The sequence below is a fragment of the Necator americanus genome, chromosome III (assembly GCF_031761385.1).
Source record: "Necator americanus strain Aroian chromosome III, whole genome shotgun sequence".
Taxonomy (NCBI): Eukaryota; Metazoa; Nematoda; class Chromadorea; order Rhabditida; family Ancylostomatidae; genus Necator; species Necator americanus.
The window spans coordinates 4,578,985-4,598,140 of record NC_087373.1 but is presented as its reverse complement, the minus strand read 5'-3'; the positions used below and the strand labels follow the sequence as shown (position 1 = coordinate 4,598,140).

General features: G+C 36.2%; 1 protein-coding gene across 2 annotated transcripts in view; it reads right to left on the bottom strand.

The window, feature by feature from the left end:
- Positions 1 to 1,254: 1,254 nt before the first annotated feature.
- Positions 1,255 to 19,156, bottom strand: part of RB195_008603 (uncharacterized protein) — a gene marked incomplete at both ends in the record, with an annotated part of 33,307 nt that continues 15,405 nt past the window's right edge. Inside the window, 8 exons of one of the 2 annotated variants that reach the window (XM_064195178.1) lie at positions 1,255 to 1,312; positions 1,799 to 1,815; positions 1,880 to 2,088; positions 4,503 to 4,565; positions 4,801 to 4,882; positions 5,132 to 5,244; positions 8,472 to 8,520; positions 9,190 to 9,282. In XM_064195178.1, the coding sequence (XP_064046323.1) occupies positions 1,255 to 1,312; positions 1,799 to 1,815; positions 1,880 to 2,088; positions 4,503 to 4,565; positions 4,801 to 4,882; positions 5,132 to 5,244; positions 8,472 to 8,520; positions 9,190 to 9,282 (684 nt within the window). Of the gene's footprint in view, positions 1,313 to 1,798; positions 1,819 to 1,879; positions 2,089 to 4,502; positions 4,566 to 4,800; positions 4,883 to 5,131; positions 5,245 to 8,471; positions 8,521 to 9,189; positions 9,283 to 19,156 lie in introns of both variants that reach the window. The other variant, XM_064195179.1, reaches the window with a different exon arrangement.

Genomic DNA, 19,156 nt, shown 5'->3' with positions numbered 1-19,156 from the left:
AGAGAAAAAAAAAATGAAAACCAGAGATGTGTATGATTGACCGGGTGCTTTGAGGAGGTAACAGAAACACAAGGTGCAAATCAGCAAGGATAAACGGGGATTGATCGATCGACTTTATGTGTATGTGGTATGTGTATGTGTGTATGTGTTGGTGTGGTGGTGATGATGATGAATAGTAGTGCATGCTGAATGACAATGACAGTGACAATGACAATGACAATACAACAAGCATATATGACATTGTGCATTGATCGCATAGATTTCGTCAGGGTGAAGAGATATTAGACAACAAAAGGATGAGGAAGGGAAATTACAACTTATTGACGTCATTGATCAAAAAAATCGATTAGCTTGCAAATGTGAATTTGTTACGGCTTACGAAAGAAACCATACAAAAAAAAACATTATCGTGGAAGACGCACGATCCGCAGAGAAAAATCAATAAATTTCGAAAACATAATATAACAACATACACAAAAACACACCGGACACGAAGGCCTGTCGTTGGGGATTACGTTTTGTGAGGAACACGCTGCGCGACCGCACGCAACACGCAGCGCAACCGCCATGCGTGCGCCCGATCAAAACTCACGTTAGACGTACATGAGTAGTGGTAGTAGTGGTAGTAGTAGTAGTAGGAAAATGGAAAATATGAAGAATACAATTCTCGATTACAGTATAACCGCTAGAGAGAATATTATAGACGAGTAGTAGACACAGATGAATAGCAAAAAATCCTCAAGAGAAAAAAAATATATGAAAACACAAACATCAAAGGCGACTGACTCAAACTACGAAACGTCTAGTTTGATTTAGTACGTGTAGTGCGAATGTACGCAACGAAAAAAAAAAATGGAAGGAAAAAAAAATGAATGTACACGGTCATCATTGTGACTGATTGACTTATTGACTGAATGAAACGATGCATGCATATACACAGCAGGTAGAAGAAGAAAAGATTGTGGATGACGGTCACTATCGGGCCCTAACGCCTACGAAATCTTCTACGACCAACGAACGAACAAACGAATGAACTGTATCTGTGTATGTATGTATGTGTGTATGTGTAAGGGTATGTGAGAGTGTGTGTGAATGTGGAAGAAGAGCACTCTGCGATTATGGTATATAAATGGATACTGTATCTTCTGTGGATGAGTGTTGGTTGGTTGATTGGTTGGTTGGTGCGTTACTCAACCGTTGGTTGTTGTTGTTGTTTATGGTAGATAAGTTGGATAGAATTTGGTGTGGACGCAGTTAAAGAAGGGCGGGAGAGAAGGGAGTGCCGAGCATCTTGACTGCACGCGGCTGATATCTGAAAACACGAGAAATTAGAGCAATAAAACCATCTTCACATATAAATAACATCCTTTTAAAGGCATCACCCCACGAATCTGAGGTGGTACGGATTTCATTGGAGTATTTTTATACGGGATAGTAGATTATGGAGAGGGGTGTGGTTCCGTCCATTTCTTCCTAATTGCCGTAAAAAAACGGCCCAGAAGATGCGGCGCCGCACAGGGCTGGCGCGCTCCAATCAAACTCCTTGTGGAAAATAGTGCGCCGGAACGCTCGAAGCCGTATCTTCCGGGCCGTTTTTTACGGCAAATTAGGAAGAAATGGACGGAATCACCCTCCTACCCATAATCTACGACCACGTATACGAATACTCCACCGGAAATCCGTACCACTCCAGATTCATGAGGTGATGCCTTTAAAGCAAAGAAAAAATTGAGATGTGCAAAATGTTTATCGGATTGAAACGTAAATAAACATAGTAGAAAAAAAAGCTGCTACTAACCTGGTGCTAACCACCTGCTGCTAATTGTCTGTTGTTGTTGTTATGTGCAACTGTGCTTCTTTTTTTTAAATTTATTTACACCTTATTATGATAGGTGTGCAACGGTTGCGGTGAGACGTACAGGCCACCATCGCCGAACGGTTGACCAGCGCTCAGATTTGCGTACAACGCAGCAGTCGCATCGAATGGTTGTCCGGCGGCAGCGTTTCGAGCTGCTACGGCGGCCGCCGCGCTCGACGATGAACCTGGCGACGACGGCAGTCCGGTGTAGCCAGGCACTTGATTGAACACTAAAATTAACTAACATTAGCGGTAGGTAACCGCTATTACCTATAGAAACTAATAATTATTGATTAATTCGTGCTAAATTTACTACACATATCATAGTGAACACGACCACTTTGACAGCTAATGAGCATTGCTGGCCAGCACGACAAAATCGGGACCAATTTTGTGTTCGACCCGATTTTGCCTATATCGTACTTCCTAATTATGCTATATATTTGCTATAATACTGTATAATTTACATATTTATAAATTATAGTGTATATAATTATAATTACTGCTAATTACTGTACGTAATTATATTTATTATACTTATTATACTGTATAACTTTCGCCTATATGATACCTCCTTATTATACTATTGTACGACTACTATATTATATATTATATACATTATTACATATTATTATTAAATATTATTTATTATTTATATATGTATTATTATATTAGTTTAAAGTTAAAGTTATAGATATTAGATATTTAGTAGATTGTATTATTGTATCATTATTTATTATTTACATATGTATGTATTATATTATATATTATTATATATTACTGCTGCTAACTGTTATTTTTGCTTAATTCACTATATCGGTACATATTTGCTTAACTGCAGACTTTACCTAATTGCACCTTTTATCAGCTTGCGTTCAATTTAAATGGATTAATTTATTCCCAGCAAAAGAAACCACAGACTAACAAATCCCCATGAAAAAAACTCCCATCAAAACATGCACTTTCATCTTTAATGATGAAGTTGTTTTTTTTAAAATTATCTCTTCTATGAAGTTATTTGTTCAATTATCTCTTCTATTCTGTAGAACTCAGCCAGGCACTAGACGCATCATCTGTCAAGCAGAAACAATTTTTTTCTTCTTCAGTTAATTTCCGTCGCCTCATTCCTCTTAAGGCTAGGGTTTTTTTTTTGGCGCTCATATATGTAGTGCATAGTTCCAGTTATTCCATTCGCCTATCTGAAAATCTATGTCAATTCACAATTATCCCCTGGAATTCTTTAAAATAATCATGAGAAAAAGGACATCTCGTCTGAATAAGGCGAAATAACACACACACACACACACACACACACGCATACGGGTACAGGAAAATCCCTACGGCTGGATTGAGCGAGCTAGCAGACATAGGAATACGATCGTACGATACGATTCTCGAAGTCGAATGAATTCGTGCACCAAGTTCTAAGTGCTCATTATTTAATTATATTTCTTAATTATTAATTATTATTTTATTTTATTTGTTAATAATTAATTTCTAATTAATTTTCAAGTTATTGTGCATCAAACATCAAACAAAAACACATTTGCTCGAATAACATGTTCATATTAATGTAAAACTAACACAGGAAATCTCCTCCAGCTTTACGCTTTTCTTTTTTTCATTAAAATTCCTCTTTCTCTGTTTTTCCTCGCTTTCTCTTAATTCCATTTCAATTCATCTCATTTGATGTTTTGTAAGTAGTTGATTGTACGAATACTATTCCCTTATAGTACGACTAGTATTTTCTTTTTTCTCCCATTTTTTCATTCTCTTTCTTTTCATCCTCTTCTCTCTTTTTGAACATTCTTCTTTTATTTTCTTGTCCATGTTTTGCTCTTCCAGATAAAATTATTGTCTAAAGGTGCAAAAAACACATTTGTACACACCAACATATCTATTCTACGAAAGTGTGCATGCTTCCGATTCACCACATCACGACTACTAAGTTGTAGGCCAATCCTACGTCTCACACCAAGACTCAGGGGTTTCGATTAAAGGTCCCGCCTCAGGGAAGAGTGGTACACAATCACATTCTCTACATATTTAAACCACACTTTCTATTGACCTGCCAGCTCCAGCGGCGGAGCGCATTTCACAAGCATTGGCCTGCCTGCAATAATGTTATTGCGTTTCGTATCAAGCCGAATTCAACGACATTCAGACACTTTTGTAAACAACAGAACACGATAAGATAGAAAACGTAGAGGAGAACGTAAGAAAAAGCAGGCCTCCACCGCAAGAGCTGCACAGTTATTCCAGTGGTATCGTTGGGAAATTTCTGTTGTTTCTTTTTGATGAACTAAAACAACTAAAAGAAAAAGTTGCCTAGCGGAAAAACACGTTCTCAAATGAAAAACAAGGCCGAGACTGCCCCCAACTTCCTCATACTAACGGATATACCTATTGGATCTTCTGGAACCAGGGTACAGTACATAATCATTTACGCACCAACGCAAAATTTGCCACTGAAAAACCTATTTCAGAAAAAAAATGGCTTATGCTCGCATCCACAAGAAAGAAAGGAGGGTAGCAGTGTCTGAGAGAAAATTCGACATTAAAAATTAAATCCTACTACAATATATGATCAATCAATATCCTCAATATCAATTAATCAATCATGAAAAATTGCATGAGAACTCACTCGACGTCATGTTGGGATAGAGCAGGTTACCGTACCCGAATCGAGGTAGATAGGTAGCATACGCTAAACGAATAGCAACGATGAGGTGTTATGAATGGGACTGAGCAGAAAAAAAAAGAAAAGAAAAACTATTAGAAATTAGGCTGATTGCTTCATAGACACAAAAAATAGTTTAAAAAAAACAAATAAATAAAATAGTAGCTAGCTTCAATAAAATCAAAACAACTTTACAATAATCTGATAATACTATTTAATATATAATAACCGAGAAAAACAGGTTTAACAAGCCGAAACCTACCGAGCAGTTGTTCCGGTGGAAGTCCATAAAGATTTCGAGCAGCAGCAGCACGTGATTTATTCAATTGCACAGGGAGCATTACCTTTAAAAAGTCGAGAGAAAAAATTGAATAACATAATGTTATGAAAGAAATAATAACAATGTTGAATGAGACCAAAATTTGTATTCTACTTTTCTTTAATCAACTAGTGATTTCTACCTTTAAAAAGTCGAGGAGAAATTGAACACCATAATATTATAAAAGAAATAATAACAGCGTTGAATAGGACCGGAACTTGTTCAATTTTTTTTCCCGGGATTCACATCATAGGCTTCGTACATGTACACGTACCTCTTTCGGCTGTGCTTTCTTGCATTCGACCATTTTTCCGTTGATTTCATGGAAATGAATTTCGCAGACTTTATCAGACACTTCGTCGTTGTCGAATGTGATGAAGCCGAAACCTAAAACATGTTGATCGTTCCATGAGCAGCTTAAATTATGATGAAAATTAAAAGTAGAAGAGCGCTATGAACTGCTGAACTACAAGTGATAAAAACGGAGATTACTGTAGGGAAGTTGAAAGACCCTAATTGTTTGTAAATGTCATGAAACCTTTCAAAGAAAAATAAAAAAACTCTTAATAGCTCAAGATGAAGAGAACAGAATGTTTGAAATTAAAATCACGTAAGCAAATGTTGTGTCGGAAGAAAAAAACTCATGTCTAAGGATACAAACTGCAAAACGAATTTCTCAGAAAAAAATTCTTGGTTCATAGTGCAGAAGGAATATGTATCTAAACAGGTTAATTAAAAAAAAAGAAAAAACAACATCCGAAACTAAAATAAGAATTTCGAGGCTTTCCTTAAGTTAAATGTTTTATATCAATGAATAAGAATTGAATGTATGGACGAATAACAAAAAATCAGAAAATTCAAGGGAAAAAGGAAAAAAAGGAAATAGATGGTCAATCGTAGGTTTCTATATTAATCCTATGTTCTAGAATAATCCGTTTAGATCCAATCTTGTAACACCAGGCACAAAGTCTAAACACCTTTAAAAAAAAGAAAAGAGACGAAAAAGAATTTGCAAGCAGAATAACTTTTCCGAGAGAAAAATAAATGCTCTGTTCCAGCGAAACTAAGGACGATACCGACACTTTTCTGGGTTTTTGAAAAATTCAACGCTATAAATGGAGTTCCTTATTTCGGAAAAAAATGGCATCCTTTCATTTTTTTTTCTAAAGACAGCACATTCTCGTGATCAGTACTCATCACAGGTACGGTATCGGTATATATATATATATATATATATATATATATATATATATATGCGTTTTAGTGCTGAGTGGGTAAATGGATTCTTGAAACCTTGGAACCTATTTGCATAAGCAAAAAATCCAAGTACTTCGGAGAATTCTTAAAATAACGAGAAAAATCAGGCGGTCAAGCACAGCGCATAACAACCCAGGTCCACACAAGCTCTGCTATCTCCAAGAAACTCCCACAATCTTCCCATAATCCCATCCAAAACAGAAAAACTGTTTTATAAATGAGTTCAGGGGAAGCCTGACCCCCCTCCCCGGAAAAACTCGCCCTGTTTCTTTTGCAGTGCAGCAAACTTTTGTATTAGAGCAGAAATTAAACGAAATGGCGGTCAGTTCATCAAGAAAATCGCTTATATACTGGATCCTAAGGGTAACGACCTCTCCGACTTGTCGGAAATCGAGAGCAGATGGCTGTGAAAGGTAATAATCGTTGTTCGACCATTTAGACGAACAACTAAGGACTACGGTAATATTATAAAAACGGACGAAACTGCTAGTCTTCTATTACGCTATTAATTTTTCTTGTATTTTTTTACTATATACTATTTATTTACTATTACTACTACTTACTATTACTACCATTATTTACTATTTGCCTTTTACAATATTAATTTTTCCTGTTTTTTTTCACTACCTACTACTTGAATCATCCAAAATAGCCAAAGAAGTAAGACCGCAGTAAGCTGGACATTTCTCCCAATAATCACTCCTATCAATCCTCAAAGAAACTTCTCATCTACGCTTTTAATCCGAACGTTTCCAAAAATGACAAGATAATGCATAACGTGTTACGTTTTCTGCTCGTCTCCGGAGAAATTCGTGAAAAACACTCCGAAATCCCTCTCTTCATGGACAACTCTGAAGCAGCAACAGCAGCAGAAATTCGGCCCGGATTCCAGCTTATGCGTCACGCAAAGCGAGAGAAAAGTGCAAGAACACTCGTGCAACATATATTAAATATGTGCTTCTGTAATTACGTATCGTTATCATTGCGGGGAAAAAAAAACCGCGATAAACTCGATGTAATTTCCAGTGTCCTACACACAAAAAAAGTGGTGATGTCTATGGTGGGGCGAATAAATCCAGTTTTCTACGTATATGTGTGTGTATGACGAGTGGATTGATCTGATCCACAACCTGAGGATCCCGGTTCAAAAAAAATTCTGGATTCATGCTGTTATTCATGCGTCGGACAGCTGTTGTTTTACATTCATGTTACTTCTGCGATTACATGGTAAACAACAGTTGCTGTAGACATTCACAGCACGTGGAAAATAGTAGCACAGAATCAAAGATGAAGTCGATTTTCTTCGTTTCGTTCAAGTTTGACTAAAAACATTATATAATATATCATATTTAATATACATATTTATGTATTCGAAAAGTGTTGGCAGAAAACCTCAGGGTGAATTGGGAAAAGGTCTTCCATTTGCTGCTTGGGGATCTCGAACTATTGGGGATCTCGAACTATGTATTCCTAGAGAAGCGGTCGGTTTATAGGTCATGATTTACGGTGAACGGATTTTCCAGGATTACCTAACCCAAGGACAATTTTCAGCAAAGATTCAAAGTACTTTACGTCAATCATTGAAGCCATAAATGACTGAAACACATTTGAATGTCGACGGGAATCCAATAAAACTCCTAAGAAATCCATGAATTTCCACTCTATAAATTCCACAAAAATATTATTTTCCACCTGTTATTGAAAGCTATGAATTTGATAACATTTCGCAAATGTTACGGCTAAACAAAAAACTCAATAAATCACTCATTCTCTGTGGTGAGTTTAATAGCTGAGTTAAATTTATCGCAATTATTCTCGGAAAACTGTCACGGATTTAGATATGAACTTTGCAAGATACGATATTATTAGCAGAAAGAAATTTCTGCACGCTGTAATTTATTATTCAAATTCAAGGTGTTATAAGCGCTGGAAAAACTAGGAAACATCCAGCAATCTTGAAAATTCTGTAAATTTGCATGGCTAATAAAAAAAAAGAGAAATTTGAACGCAAGAATCACAGGGAGCGGCAGCCTCGACAAAGAGTATTTTGTCAACAGAAAATTGTTTAATTAGCAAAGTATGAGAAAGAGAAAGAAGAGGAAGACATGGTGTATAATTAATTGTTGCACACAAAACGGTAAATAAACAAATTCTATAAACTGATTTGAACGTGTTTAATGGGGGAATAAAGGCTTATGAGACTTTGGAGTGATACCAAAGTCAATATTTTGAAAAAAAAAGTCATGAAAAGAAAGCTCACGTTTGAATAAATCATTAAAATTAGAGAATTTTGTTATGTTTGATTTAAAGAATGGAAAAAAAATTAAAATTTAAGATTTCAAAAAAAAAAAACCTACCCCTGTGACGTTGTGTTGCTTTGTCGAACATAAGCATTGCATCCTCCACCTTAAAACAATGGAATTTTCCAGAAACTATTAAGTTCACTAATTACACTAACATAGAATGCTGCTGGCTATATACTGCTCTACCGAATCCTCCAGAATTGTTCTGGAGACCTAGCGCCTATCACCTCTACATAGGTACAGTATTTACAGGATATAGCTATTCAGAGAAGGTAACGGGCAAATGGTGGGAAAATCAAAGTTCCACAGAATTATTCTTTAAAAAAATTGGAAACCATGGTTAAAGTACTGTAATGTATGTACGCAAATGTGCGTCACAAACTGCACAATATATTCGATGACATCATCGACCACTACTTGCTCGTTACCCACTCCGAGTTTTTACGGCTCGACTGCTGACTGCTTCTACACTGTATGTGCTTTTAATCTAGCAACTACAGTACCCTTTGGTTGTTATGCTGGTCTCGCAACGAATTGCTGCCCGCCGTAGTGCTGGGCATCCATCACCCAGGAATCCGCCATACCACGCACAACGCTCGAAAAACAACAACATGCGTCAGGTTCATGTGAAGCTCTCGTCAATATTATTAGCCAGTTGACTATCTAACTTTTTTCTTATTACATTTACTTTACTATATACATATACCTCAACGGGTAGTTTAAAAAAAAGAAAAAAAAATAAAAGAACAAAGAAAATGGAGGAGAAATCTACCTTTCCATACTGTTCGAAGTACGTCTTCATATCCTCAAGCGTCGATGAGGCCGACAATCCACCAATGAACACTTTCTTCGTCTTTGTAACCATCTGAATTTATAATCGTAGAATTTTCTCACAGAAAAAAAAAATTGCCACAAACAGGGACTGTTTTTTTTAGAACGCTTTCGTTCCGTACAACTCTATCACACCACCACTCTACTTCATAATTTTTGTGCTACGGTAACGGGGAATTTCTGTGTAGCAAACTATACACAGCATTGGTGACCATAACTCTCATAACCTTTGGCCACTGTAAAATTCTATCTACAACGATAATACACGTGAAAAAAAAAAACACAAATGAATCACGATTGTTTTTTTTTTTCAAATATCTCTACAAAACTGTACATACCCAGCTGCTGGAAACTACTCGAAACTACAACACTACAGTATTCCGCTACTTACATCCATACTACAAAATCTACACATTCTACTACAGTCCCTTATTTTTAGGGTTGGCCACTTCGCTACAGTCACGCCTTACTGGAAACTCGTAGTGAAGTGGTACAACCTGTAAACGGGTTGTTCTACTACTAACTATGAGGTTCAGCATGAAGAAGAAAAAAATCCGCTGCTTCTGTACCATTCTTCGCTAATCTTTTTCTAGGATAACTGACAGAAAATTCATCACAAACTAGTACTTGGTTCACACGTGTGATCTGTTGAATACAAAGCTTCACATATTAGTTTTTCTACGGGGGAAATGCAGCGGCTTTTCATCCCAAAGATTACAATTACACACTAATTACGGAATCATTAATTACACCTATGTAGTTCTAACAGTACAAAGCTACCGTACATAGGCGTCCGCAAGGACCTTCACCTTTATTGTCTCGAAAGAATGGAAATTTGGGAATGATAATAGATGTGCACAAAAGATATGAAATTTTTTTGGAAGGTCGAAAGAGGAAGGGAAAGACTACAGAGCAACTTCTCGCTCTGAGACCTAACAGAATCATTTTTCCAGAAAATGCAACAAATTCAAATATAGAAATTCTCGATTTCATTGGCTCAAATTTCACAGAGATTCATCCCGTGTAATTTCATAACACAAAAATAAAAAAAAACAGCAAAAATTTCAATATGCTTGATTTCAATATGATACTCGCACTAGTTATCATGTTAGTTAGTTATGAAGATACTCGTTCATACTCGTTCGTTTTCCAATTTGTGCATTTTTGCGTATTTCGAGTGCAGTTTAGCGTGAGTCGATGCAATCAGTTAGCGAAGAGAATGCTTCGATATTAGACCATGCCATTAATAACGCAATTTTTTCCAGTCGCATCTTTTTTAAAATCATAATTCTTGAAAACATAGCTGCAAATTTACCAAAAAGCTTTTTTGGAAAACACTGCAAATAATATTGAAGATAATATTTTTGTTTCAATGGAGTTCTTTTCATTTTAATTTCCAAAAAAATAAGAGGATAAAACGAGGTCGAAAAATTCTCGAAAACGACAAGGCGTTATTTATAGAATATATACCAAATTAGTGATGAAAAACTAATTAACTGACCAATTTTTTATAGCTTTTTTCAAAGTGGAAATTTCCAGTGCAATTCAATGCAAATGTTCCTCAAAAATCCTCCTTTTTTCACATAAAATTCTCACGATTTTTATTGTGAAACTGTTGTTTTGCTATCATTATGCGGATCTATTGTTTTCTCATATAAAGAAAGTAGAACAATTTTCATGTGTTCAGCAAATATTTTCGAGTTCTCAACATTGCTTGCTTGAACACTCCAGGCAATTATAATACTCGCTGCTTGTGAAAGCATTCACAATTGAGTCGGTTGAGCAGTCGGCGCAAAATGCCGGAAGCAGGTCCGCCACGGGGTATGCGCCAATTGTCGCCGCCGACACTGCTGACGGGAGGAAACGAAGGTGGTGGAGTGGTGGACGGGGTGGGATTCATGGTAGTGAAACTATGAACAGAAACAGACACACAAAACGCACAACGCCCGCCGATGGATAGAGCGGTGTGGCAGCGAGCGCCATTCTTCCACCACGACGTATACGGTGACGAAGTGGACCGACGCCGGCAAGCAGTTGAGCAGCGTAGTCCGGTAGCGTTGCCGCTAGTAATATGTCGTCACGGTACAACGTTGTGTAGTTTGCGATAGTATGCAGCTCTCGTGCCTATTTAGTGAGTTGGGGCGACGAGAGTCAGGTCGGTTGGTCGGTCGGCCGGTCGGTCGACAAGTGTGAGAGTAATCGAATCGACGTCGATTAGCACTAGCACGCAGCACTTACGTTGCTGCGAATAAGCGGAATAGCACAGGAAGACGAACGCGGGTTGGACCAGCTGGAGCAGCCGAACACGGCCAACTGCAATTATAATTGTGTAGTTGCAGATTAAAACACTAATCTCTATGGTAAGAGTGACGCACAAAGAACATAGAAATACCTCTAAAAGGAAACCATAGGGAAAGAAATACATAAGATGAAATTTCTCCCACTATTATAAGTGGTTTCTAAGCACGTAACAGGCACAATAGCGCTACAGAGGATAGCTTAAATTCGGTTAAAAATAGCAGTAATTTAGTTCCACTAATACGCAACCCTATTTATAAAGTAGTAGAAAAGTTTAGAAAGAAAAGTATAAAGAAAGAAAAAGAAGAGAAAAGAAAAAATAGAAAGACAAAAAATAGAAAGAAAAATAGAAATAGAAAAGTATAAAGTAGTAGAAAAGTTTTCTGACCAAAAAAAAAACCAAAAAGATACAGCTAAGAAAGAAATGTTTTAAGCAATCTACATATTAAAGAAATATATGAGCCCTATCCACTTTCCTCGCAATAACGTATTCAATAAAAAGTGGCCGTTTCCAAGAGACTGAACACAATCAGCTAAATTCATTTAATACATGCCGACTCTGCATAATTATTACGAGAACACCATCATATATGATCTAATGAAAGATTTAGAATATCTGGAAGAAAAAGCTAACAAATCCCAAGCATTGCCAGTGTATTGATCACAAGAAAATCTCGTGCAAATAAAAGTGGAAAAACTACTAACAAGTTTTACAAAATATGGAGAAATTCTTGGCAAATCAATCGTTGGAAAAATCCCGGGCAGATCCTTACGGAAATTTCCGGGAAGGAAAAAGCTATTATAATTTGGTCTGAGCTCAACTACATATGTTAACGCGAATGTTAGTAAAAGAAATTAGTAAGACGAAGGGAAAACGGGTAGCTTGCTAACCAATATGTTTTTCTACTACCGATTCTTGTGCTTTTCCAAGCATGTTCCACTAATCTTGCACATAATCCACCGTTTTCTTGATTCTACTTCTGAGAGTCGGACTAGAAAGTGCACCAAAAGTATTACTTTCGGGATAAAACACCCATATAGTACTGTTTCTAAGGCAGTAATCAATTGAAGGAGGTAAAAAATGTTGGAACTGGGTAGTCTTAGCGAATAATGAAAGTTTAATAGAATAATAGAAGAATAGAACAGAAAGAAAAAGATTAGAATAGAAAATAAAAAATAAAACATAGAATATAAACAAAATAAAGAACAGAAAAAATAATAGTATAACAAAATAGAAAGTAAAATATGTATAAAATATAATAATAGAATAAAATAAGCACTCACTCTGTTAAGATCTAGAATTAAAACGCGCTAGAAGAAGGAGTTCGACATTCATTTCATGACTGCGGAATAAATAAAATAATCTAACAGAGAGAGAGAGAGGAAAAAAAAACAGAAATATCCAGCTATAGTGAATTTTCCCAATAAGATGATGCCACAAATTGCTGTCATCGCTGAATCGCTCGGCGAAATCTGATACCTCATCAACACCAAAAATGGAAATTCGACACGTACGTAAGTCGTCGCGGTCATGGAATGAAACGTTGCAAAAATTTAAAATTTAATCGAAATTTTCATCTAGTTTCAATACCGTATACATGTACTACAAAGCATAACAGTAGCACTATATAGCAGTAATGTATTAAGAAATGTAGTAATGTATGTATTAATAAAAACCTTCGGAAAATTCCGAGAAGAGAAAGATGGAGAGAGGTAAGAGTTACATACTTACAGAAAATCACGAACAGAACTTACTGGAACGCACACATGCACAAAACACGTCGCCTGACCAAAAACATGCTTTTGCAGCACAACAACTGCACGCACGAATCGGGAAGAAATGAACGAAACGAGCACGGAGGCTTAGACCAGATTTCTACGCCAGCAGCTACGATGACGATGGTCGCAATTACGGAACAAGTTCGCAACGCGTCTTGTCACACACACACACACGCACACATACACATTCAGATCAAAACAACACCTTACCAGTTATATAGAAAACCCCCGCGTATGTTGTTGTTGTTGTTGTTATTATTAATGAGGCACAATGGAGGATAGAACACGGATAGTTTTTACACTACAACAAACCAGTTTGCACATCGCGTAATCGCTATGGTCCAGAAAAAAAACAAGAATTAGAATCATCGATCTTAGCCAGGACAAAAAAAAACGTTTCGCTAAGCTTCTTCCGTCCACAAATATCCTAGTTCCAACGCCCTCGAAACCAGAGTGTCAGTAAAATTTTTGTTGTCTTCCTCTCAAAAGTGCAAGAGATAGGAGGATTTAGCCTACGGGAAAAAACGTTAAGCCCACTCTTCGATTGCTTCGAGGAAGAGGAGAACGAAGAGGGAAACAAAGTGGATAAGAAATACTTATTATATCGTATTAGTATACATCAGCGACAGGGAAATTAACCATGGAAGTAGAGAGAGAGAGAGTGAGTGAGTGAGAGAGGCAGAAAACTAAGAACTTCCAGCTTCACAGACTCTGGATACAGATAGTCAATTTCCGGTCTTATTCGGGAAGCAAAAAAGAAAACAAAGAAGTCGAAGAATACCCCGAATCTTTCGATATTTTCCTTCATATTTTCTATGCAAACAAAGATTTCCTTAGTGCATTCCACCATTTTCCCACGCCATCGGTTAAGCACATAGCTCGGGAAGAAGGCGGCATGATATCATCCTAAGTTATGATCCAAAATATTTCCACGTTCAATTATCTGTGAAAGAGAATTTGAATTTGAAAAAATATCATCATAACGTTCCGGCAGCTCGCAGCGTTTGGAGATCAATTGTGAAAATTTCCAAAAGGAGAAGGGGGAAAAAAGAGAAGAAATTCTATTCACAACATAAGGAGCTCTCCTCGAATTCAGTAACTAATGTGAAACGGGTTCGTTTGACGCAAACAATTCATACTAGATTTTCATTTTTGCTCCTGTCATTCAGCAGGGGTATATAGCAGCTCGATTCTCCGGCGATCAAATTTCCATGACATTTTTTCCTATGCAGCTGTTTCTCAAGCGATAAGGAAAGTCTATTTTATTTCAATTAATAATTCTTGAGTAGATTTATGTACGTTCACAGCAACGAAACAACACAGCGTATATTTGATGAAGTAAAAAGTGCCGAGAGTTTTCGCCAGATTTATTTAGTTATCCAAATCTGACTACATATTTAAACATAAAAACATGAAATTCCCATCAGAATTGGCAAAAATTCTCGAGAAAAAAAGGTGCATATTTGGAAACTAATTCGGTTAGTCCTCACTACATTAATTTCATTGTCGAAATAAAGTGAGAAAACCCTGAAAGCGCTTCTTCCTTCATCTAACATTAACTTTCTTATCTCTCCATTGTCCAGCTATGCATCGCAGAAGAACTTAGTCTTTGCTGGGGATTCCATCAAAATTTATGCATAACACATGAAAATTTATGCTGTTAAATATTTAAGTATCCAAAATTCATTTTTTTTCGTTGTTATTTGAAATTCTTCAAATTTCGAACAAATATAAATAGTGGATGTAGAAAACAAAAGAAGAAAAACTTCAGCTAATTGTTTGAAACATTGATTTCTTTAGAATCTGTTTTTTTTTTTTTGAAACTATGGGACCAAAATGACAATTATTTTATTGTTTCCTCAGTAACTTAACAATAATTTAATTCTAACACTAATTTTACCTCTAATATACCTTTATCTCTGTGTGCAATATAGTTTAAGTAAAGAAATAAGAAAGAAATTCCTAAGAACTCCTTCCTAAGAAATTCACTGACTGAAAACTGAAACGTGAATTGTACGCAAAAGAGGGCGGCAAGAAACGACGGTGAAATTCTGCGACATTCAGCGAAGGAGGCGAAAAAAAAACCCCTGGTAGCTAAGGTAAGTAACCAAGTTACGCAGGCAATCAACAAGCAATGTGCGCAAATGAGAAAAGAAAACTTCGTATCTTATTTCGTGAATTTATTAAGAGGGGGTTGAAGAACAGGTTCCACCGCCGTGAAAAAAAAGAACACAATACAAATGCGAAACAATTCATTTGCACTTCTTGTTTGAAATCATTGAATTGAAATTTGGCAGGAGAGGTTGAAAGAAGTACGGGCAGAAGCAGAAAAGAAGCTTAAGGGATTCTTTGTAAGTTTAGCAAGACGAATAAAAGAAAAAAAAAACACGGAGAGCAATTGCTGGCTCATTTATGTTCGTTCCCTTAGCTATGGATTTAGGGAATTGCTAGGATTTTGAGCATTTCGCTACTATTTCACCAAAGGCTAGCAGTAAACGCCAATTCACTCACACACTCTCAAAATTCGAAGGCGGAGCTACGCATGCTGTGTGTGTATGTGTGTGCGTTTTGCTGTCCTGTGTCGGTCGAAGCATAAAATGTGGAGATTTCGCCCCCCGTCCGAAAGCAATACATAGTTACCGTACACGCAAAACTCGTATTCAATCAAAACAACGTTTAAATATAGCGCGTTGAGGTGGTTAGGCAAATTTGAAGCGAATCACGCCGATTCGGCGTTGAAGAGCTGCTGCTGCTGCTCCACACAAGTGTCCCACTAGAACTTCATCATCACATCCGAATGAATCGCTTAAGAGGGTCACTAGGAGAATATGCTTAAGCACGAAATGCATGTTGAGGATAATTCCTAACACTAGGAACACTAGGAAGGGAAATGAGGCTCGGGAATGAAAATTTAGCAGAGTATAAAACATATTTAAAAAAAAAAACAAATAGATAAAACGGCCAGTAGTTCCGCTATGTATTAGAGTTGTATTGAAAAAAAAATTAAATAGAAACGGCAAAACTAAGTAAAAATAATAATAATATGATTAAATAATGAAAGAAAGAAAAAAAAGAATATGTAAAATAAAAAATAACATGTAAATTAGATAAAGGAAAAAATTAATTAAATAACTAAAATTTGCATTAAAGTCAGTCAGTTCCTGCATGTCGCGCTTATTATGCTGCATTGTACCGTTACTTTGAGTTCCTCGAGCTCATGAATGAAAAAAAAGTCAATTAATTAAATTAAATGGAGGGAAAAACTAATTAAATAAATAAAATTTGCATTAAAGTTACTAGTTAGTAGTTTAGTAGTTACTGTCGGTTATTACGCTGCATTGTGCTGCTACCTTGAGTTCCTCATTCCCATGAAATGAGCAATGTATTGAATTTGATGAATACGCTCGCTCAATGCGGAAATTTTCGAACGCACAGCTCAGAATGTAAGTAGTTGCAAACATTCGTTGTCTCTTATTTTACGACATAGTTCTTGTCCTTTACGGCCAGTTTAATGTCCGTTCTTTAATTACTGCGTAACGTTACGCCTACGAAAAAAAAGGTCATTCTATGGCAATCAAATTTCAGGTTCTACTCTTCCAAATCTTTCAACAGTGTAAAACAATGAGCAGTATTTTTGTTGTGAAAGAACTTTAACTGAAAGAGAAGAAGTGAAAACGACTTTCAAGGTCGCTGAACTTCGATTGATGTTTCATTTCTAGTTTTCAGTAGTTGTTCCCTTGTCAATTTGTCTACATATTCGCATATTCCAGTTTTCAATCAACCAAAGTGCAATGTCAATTCGAAACGATCTCAAGTTGCAGAAATATCGTGTCAAATTTCTTTTAGTACTGTTTAGTGGAGAGGTGAAAAACGTTCAGTTGGTATTGTATTTCTACTAAAAACTAGCGCTTTCCTTCTTTTCCAACCACAAAACTCCCCAAAATTCCAACGCTGAAGGACTATTCAGAAGTGAATCTTTGCCTCTTCAAAGACGAATGTTTTTCGAATTGTTGAGCCTCTTATAAACTCGTCCATTGTTTGTCAATGCGTCATAACAATCAATGTGGGCATAGAAGAACCGAATGAAAATCCCGAACGGCAACACAGGGGCCCAGGCCCAAGTTGACGGAAATCAAATTCACCACAAGCTACAATAAAAGCAATCACCGTGGTTCGCCTCCCAACACTTCACCAGCGCATAACAACAAACGGAGCAAAAAGCAAGCATTCCACCTAAAAGTAGTGGGGGGAAAACTTGTCCACTCCACAACTTTTTGGGACCTAAACAAAGCAATGCGAACAAAAATTGTTTTTCTCTTCGATAATTTTTTCAATGAATGTAAGAACAGTACAGAAAATCTATCCAAGTAAAAACTATACCCAGGTTATCTGCTATCCCAAAAACCAAAAAAAAACGAGTGGGCAAGATTTCTCTGCTTGAAAAATTTCAAGCAAAAGCTTTTCGTATATCGCATGAAGTGTCAGATATTACCTCAAATTCAAGTACTCAGTCAACTAATTGAAAATTTACTAACATCTCCTTAGAGTATTGTTCAGAAAAATTAAAAAAAGGACCTAAAGCATAAAATATGAACACGAAAAATATTAGGTCACTAACTCTTTCCCAGCGTGGCCTTAAAGAACAAAAGGAGGAAAACCGGTTCAAGCCAATCCATTTAGTATCGAATCCCAGACAAAAAAACAACTCGACCCGGTTCCGAAACAACAGCGAAGAATATGTCTCGAAAATTACGAAACATTTTATAATACCTAAAAACAGAAAACTTAAGTAAACGTAAATTTTATAATACTTAAAAACTTGAAAAAGTTACTGGAGGATACTGTTTAAATGAGTTTTTTTGCCTAAATCAACAGTGCTTAGAGAAAAAACGAATAAATTCATTAGCATGTAATGCGGTACTTAAAAAAATTATATAATCTCCTTTACTGCATAAATCAAAGGAGATATTGTCCTGAAAAGAAAACAGAAAACTAACGGCAAATGGGTAGAGAGTTGATTGAGTTTGATAATGGAAAAAAGGTGGAGGCGGAGCCGTGAACCTTTCATCGCCGTCAATTCCAATTCTCGAAAAAAAAACCCGTTTTCTCTTCGTCCTCAATTCTATCCAGAAAAGACAACAACAAGTTTTCTTCAAACAAAAACACATTAATGGACATTACTCCCGTTATTACGTACGTGTACGTGTAGTTGCCGAGTTTCTAATGGATCGCTGAACATATTTCAATGTATTTTATTTCAAAAAAAAAGAAATGTCACCGATGTCATTTCATTATGAGCATTCCAGCTGCAAGAACAAAAATGGTATGAAAAAATGAAATTTAAAGAAAAAAACTCGACATGCAGCCGCAAAATGTGACATCAGTGAACGGATACAGTAAAAGCTTCGAACGGATTAGAGACAAGCATTTCCGTCGATGATCATCCATATCGATAAGTAGAATGCATGTGTGGTCCGCAGTTGCAGACTTCACATTGTTAATCACATTTTATTTAATGATGTTCAAAAAGTGCCTTCTGGGAATGCGCTATTCGTTAAACTCAAAATTTCACCAAGGGCATCTAAACGCATAAGTTAGACCTTCTATATTCGTTTAAGGTATAATATTAAATTTAAATTAAGCTACAAATAAACTATAAACTGTACATATTTAACTTATATTTAACTTATTATTTATTTATTTATTTATTTATTTATTTAATATTTAACTTATTCTTACTCAAGCTTATTACCCTACATTTCAATATAAATTATATTAAATATATCTCAATAAATATAATTATGCATATAATATAATATAATATAATATAA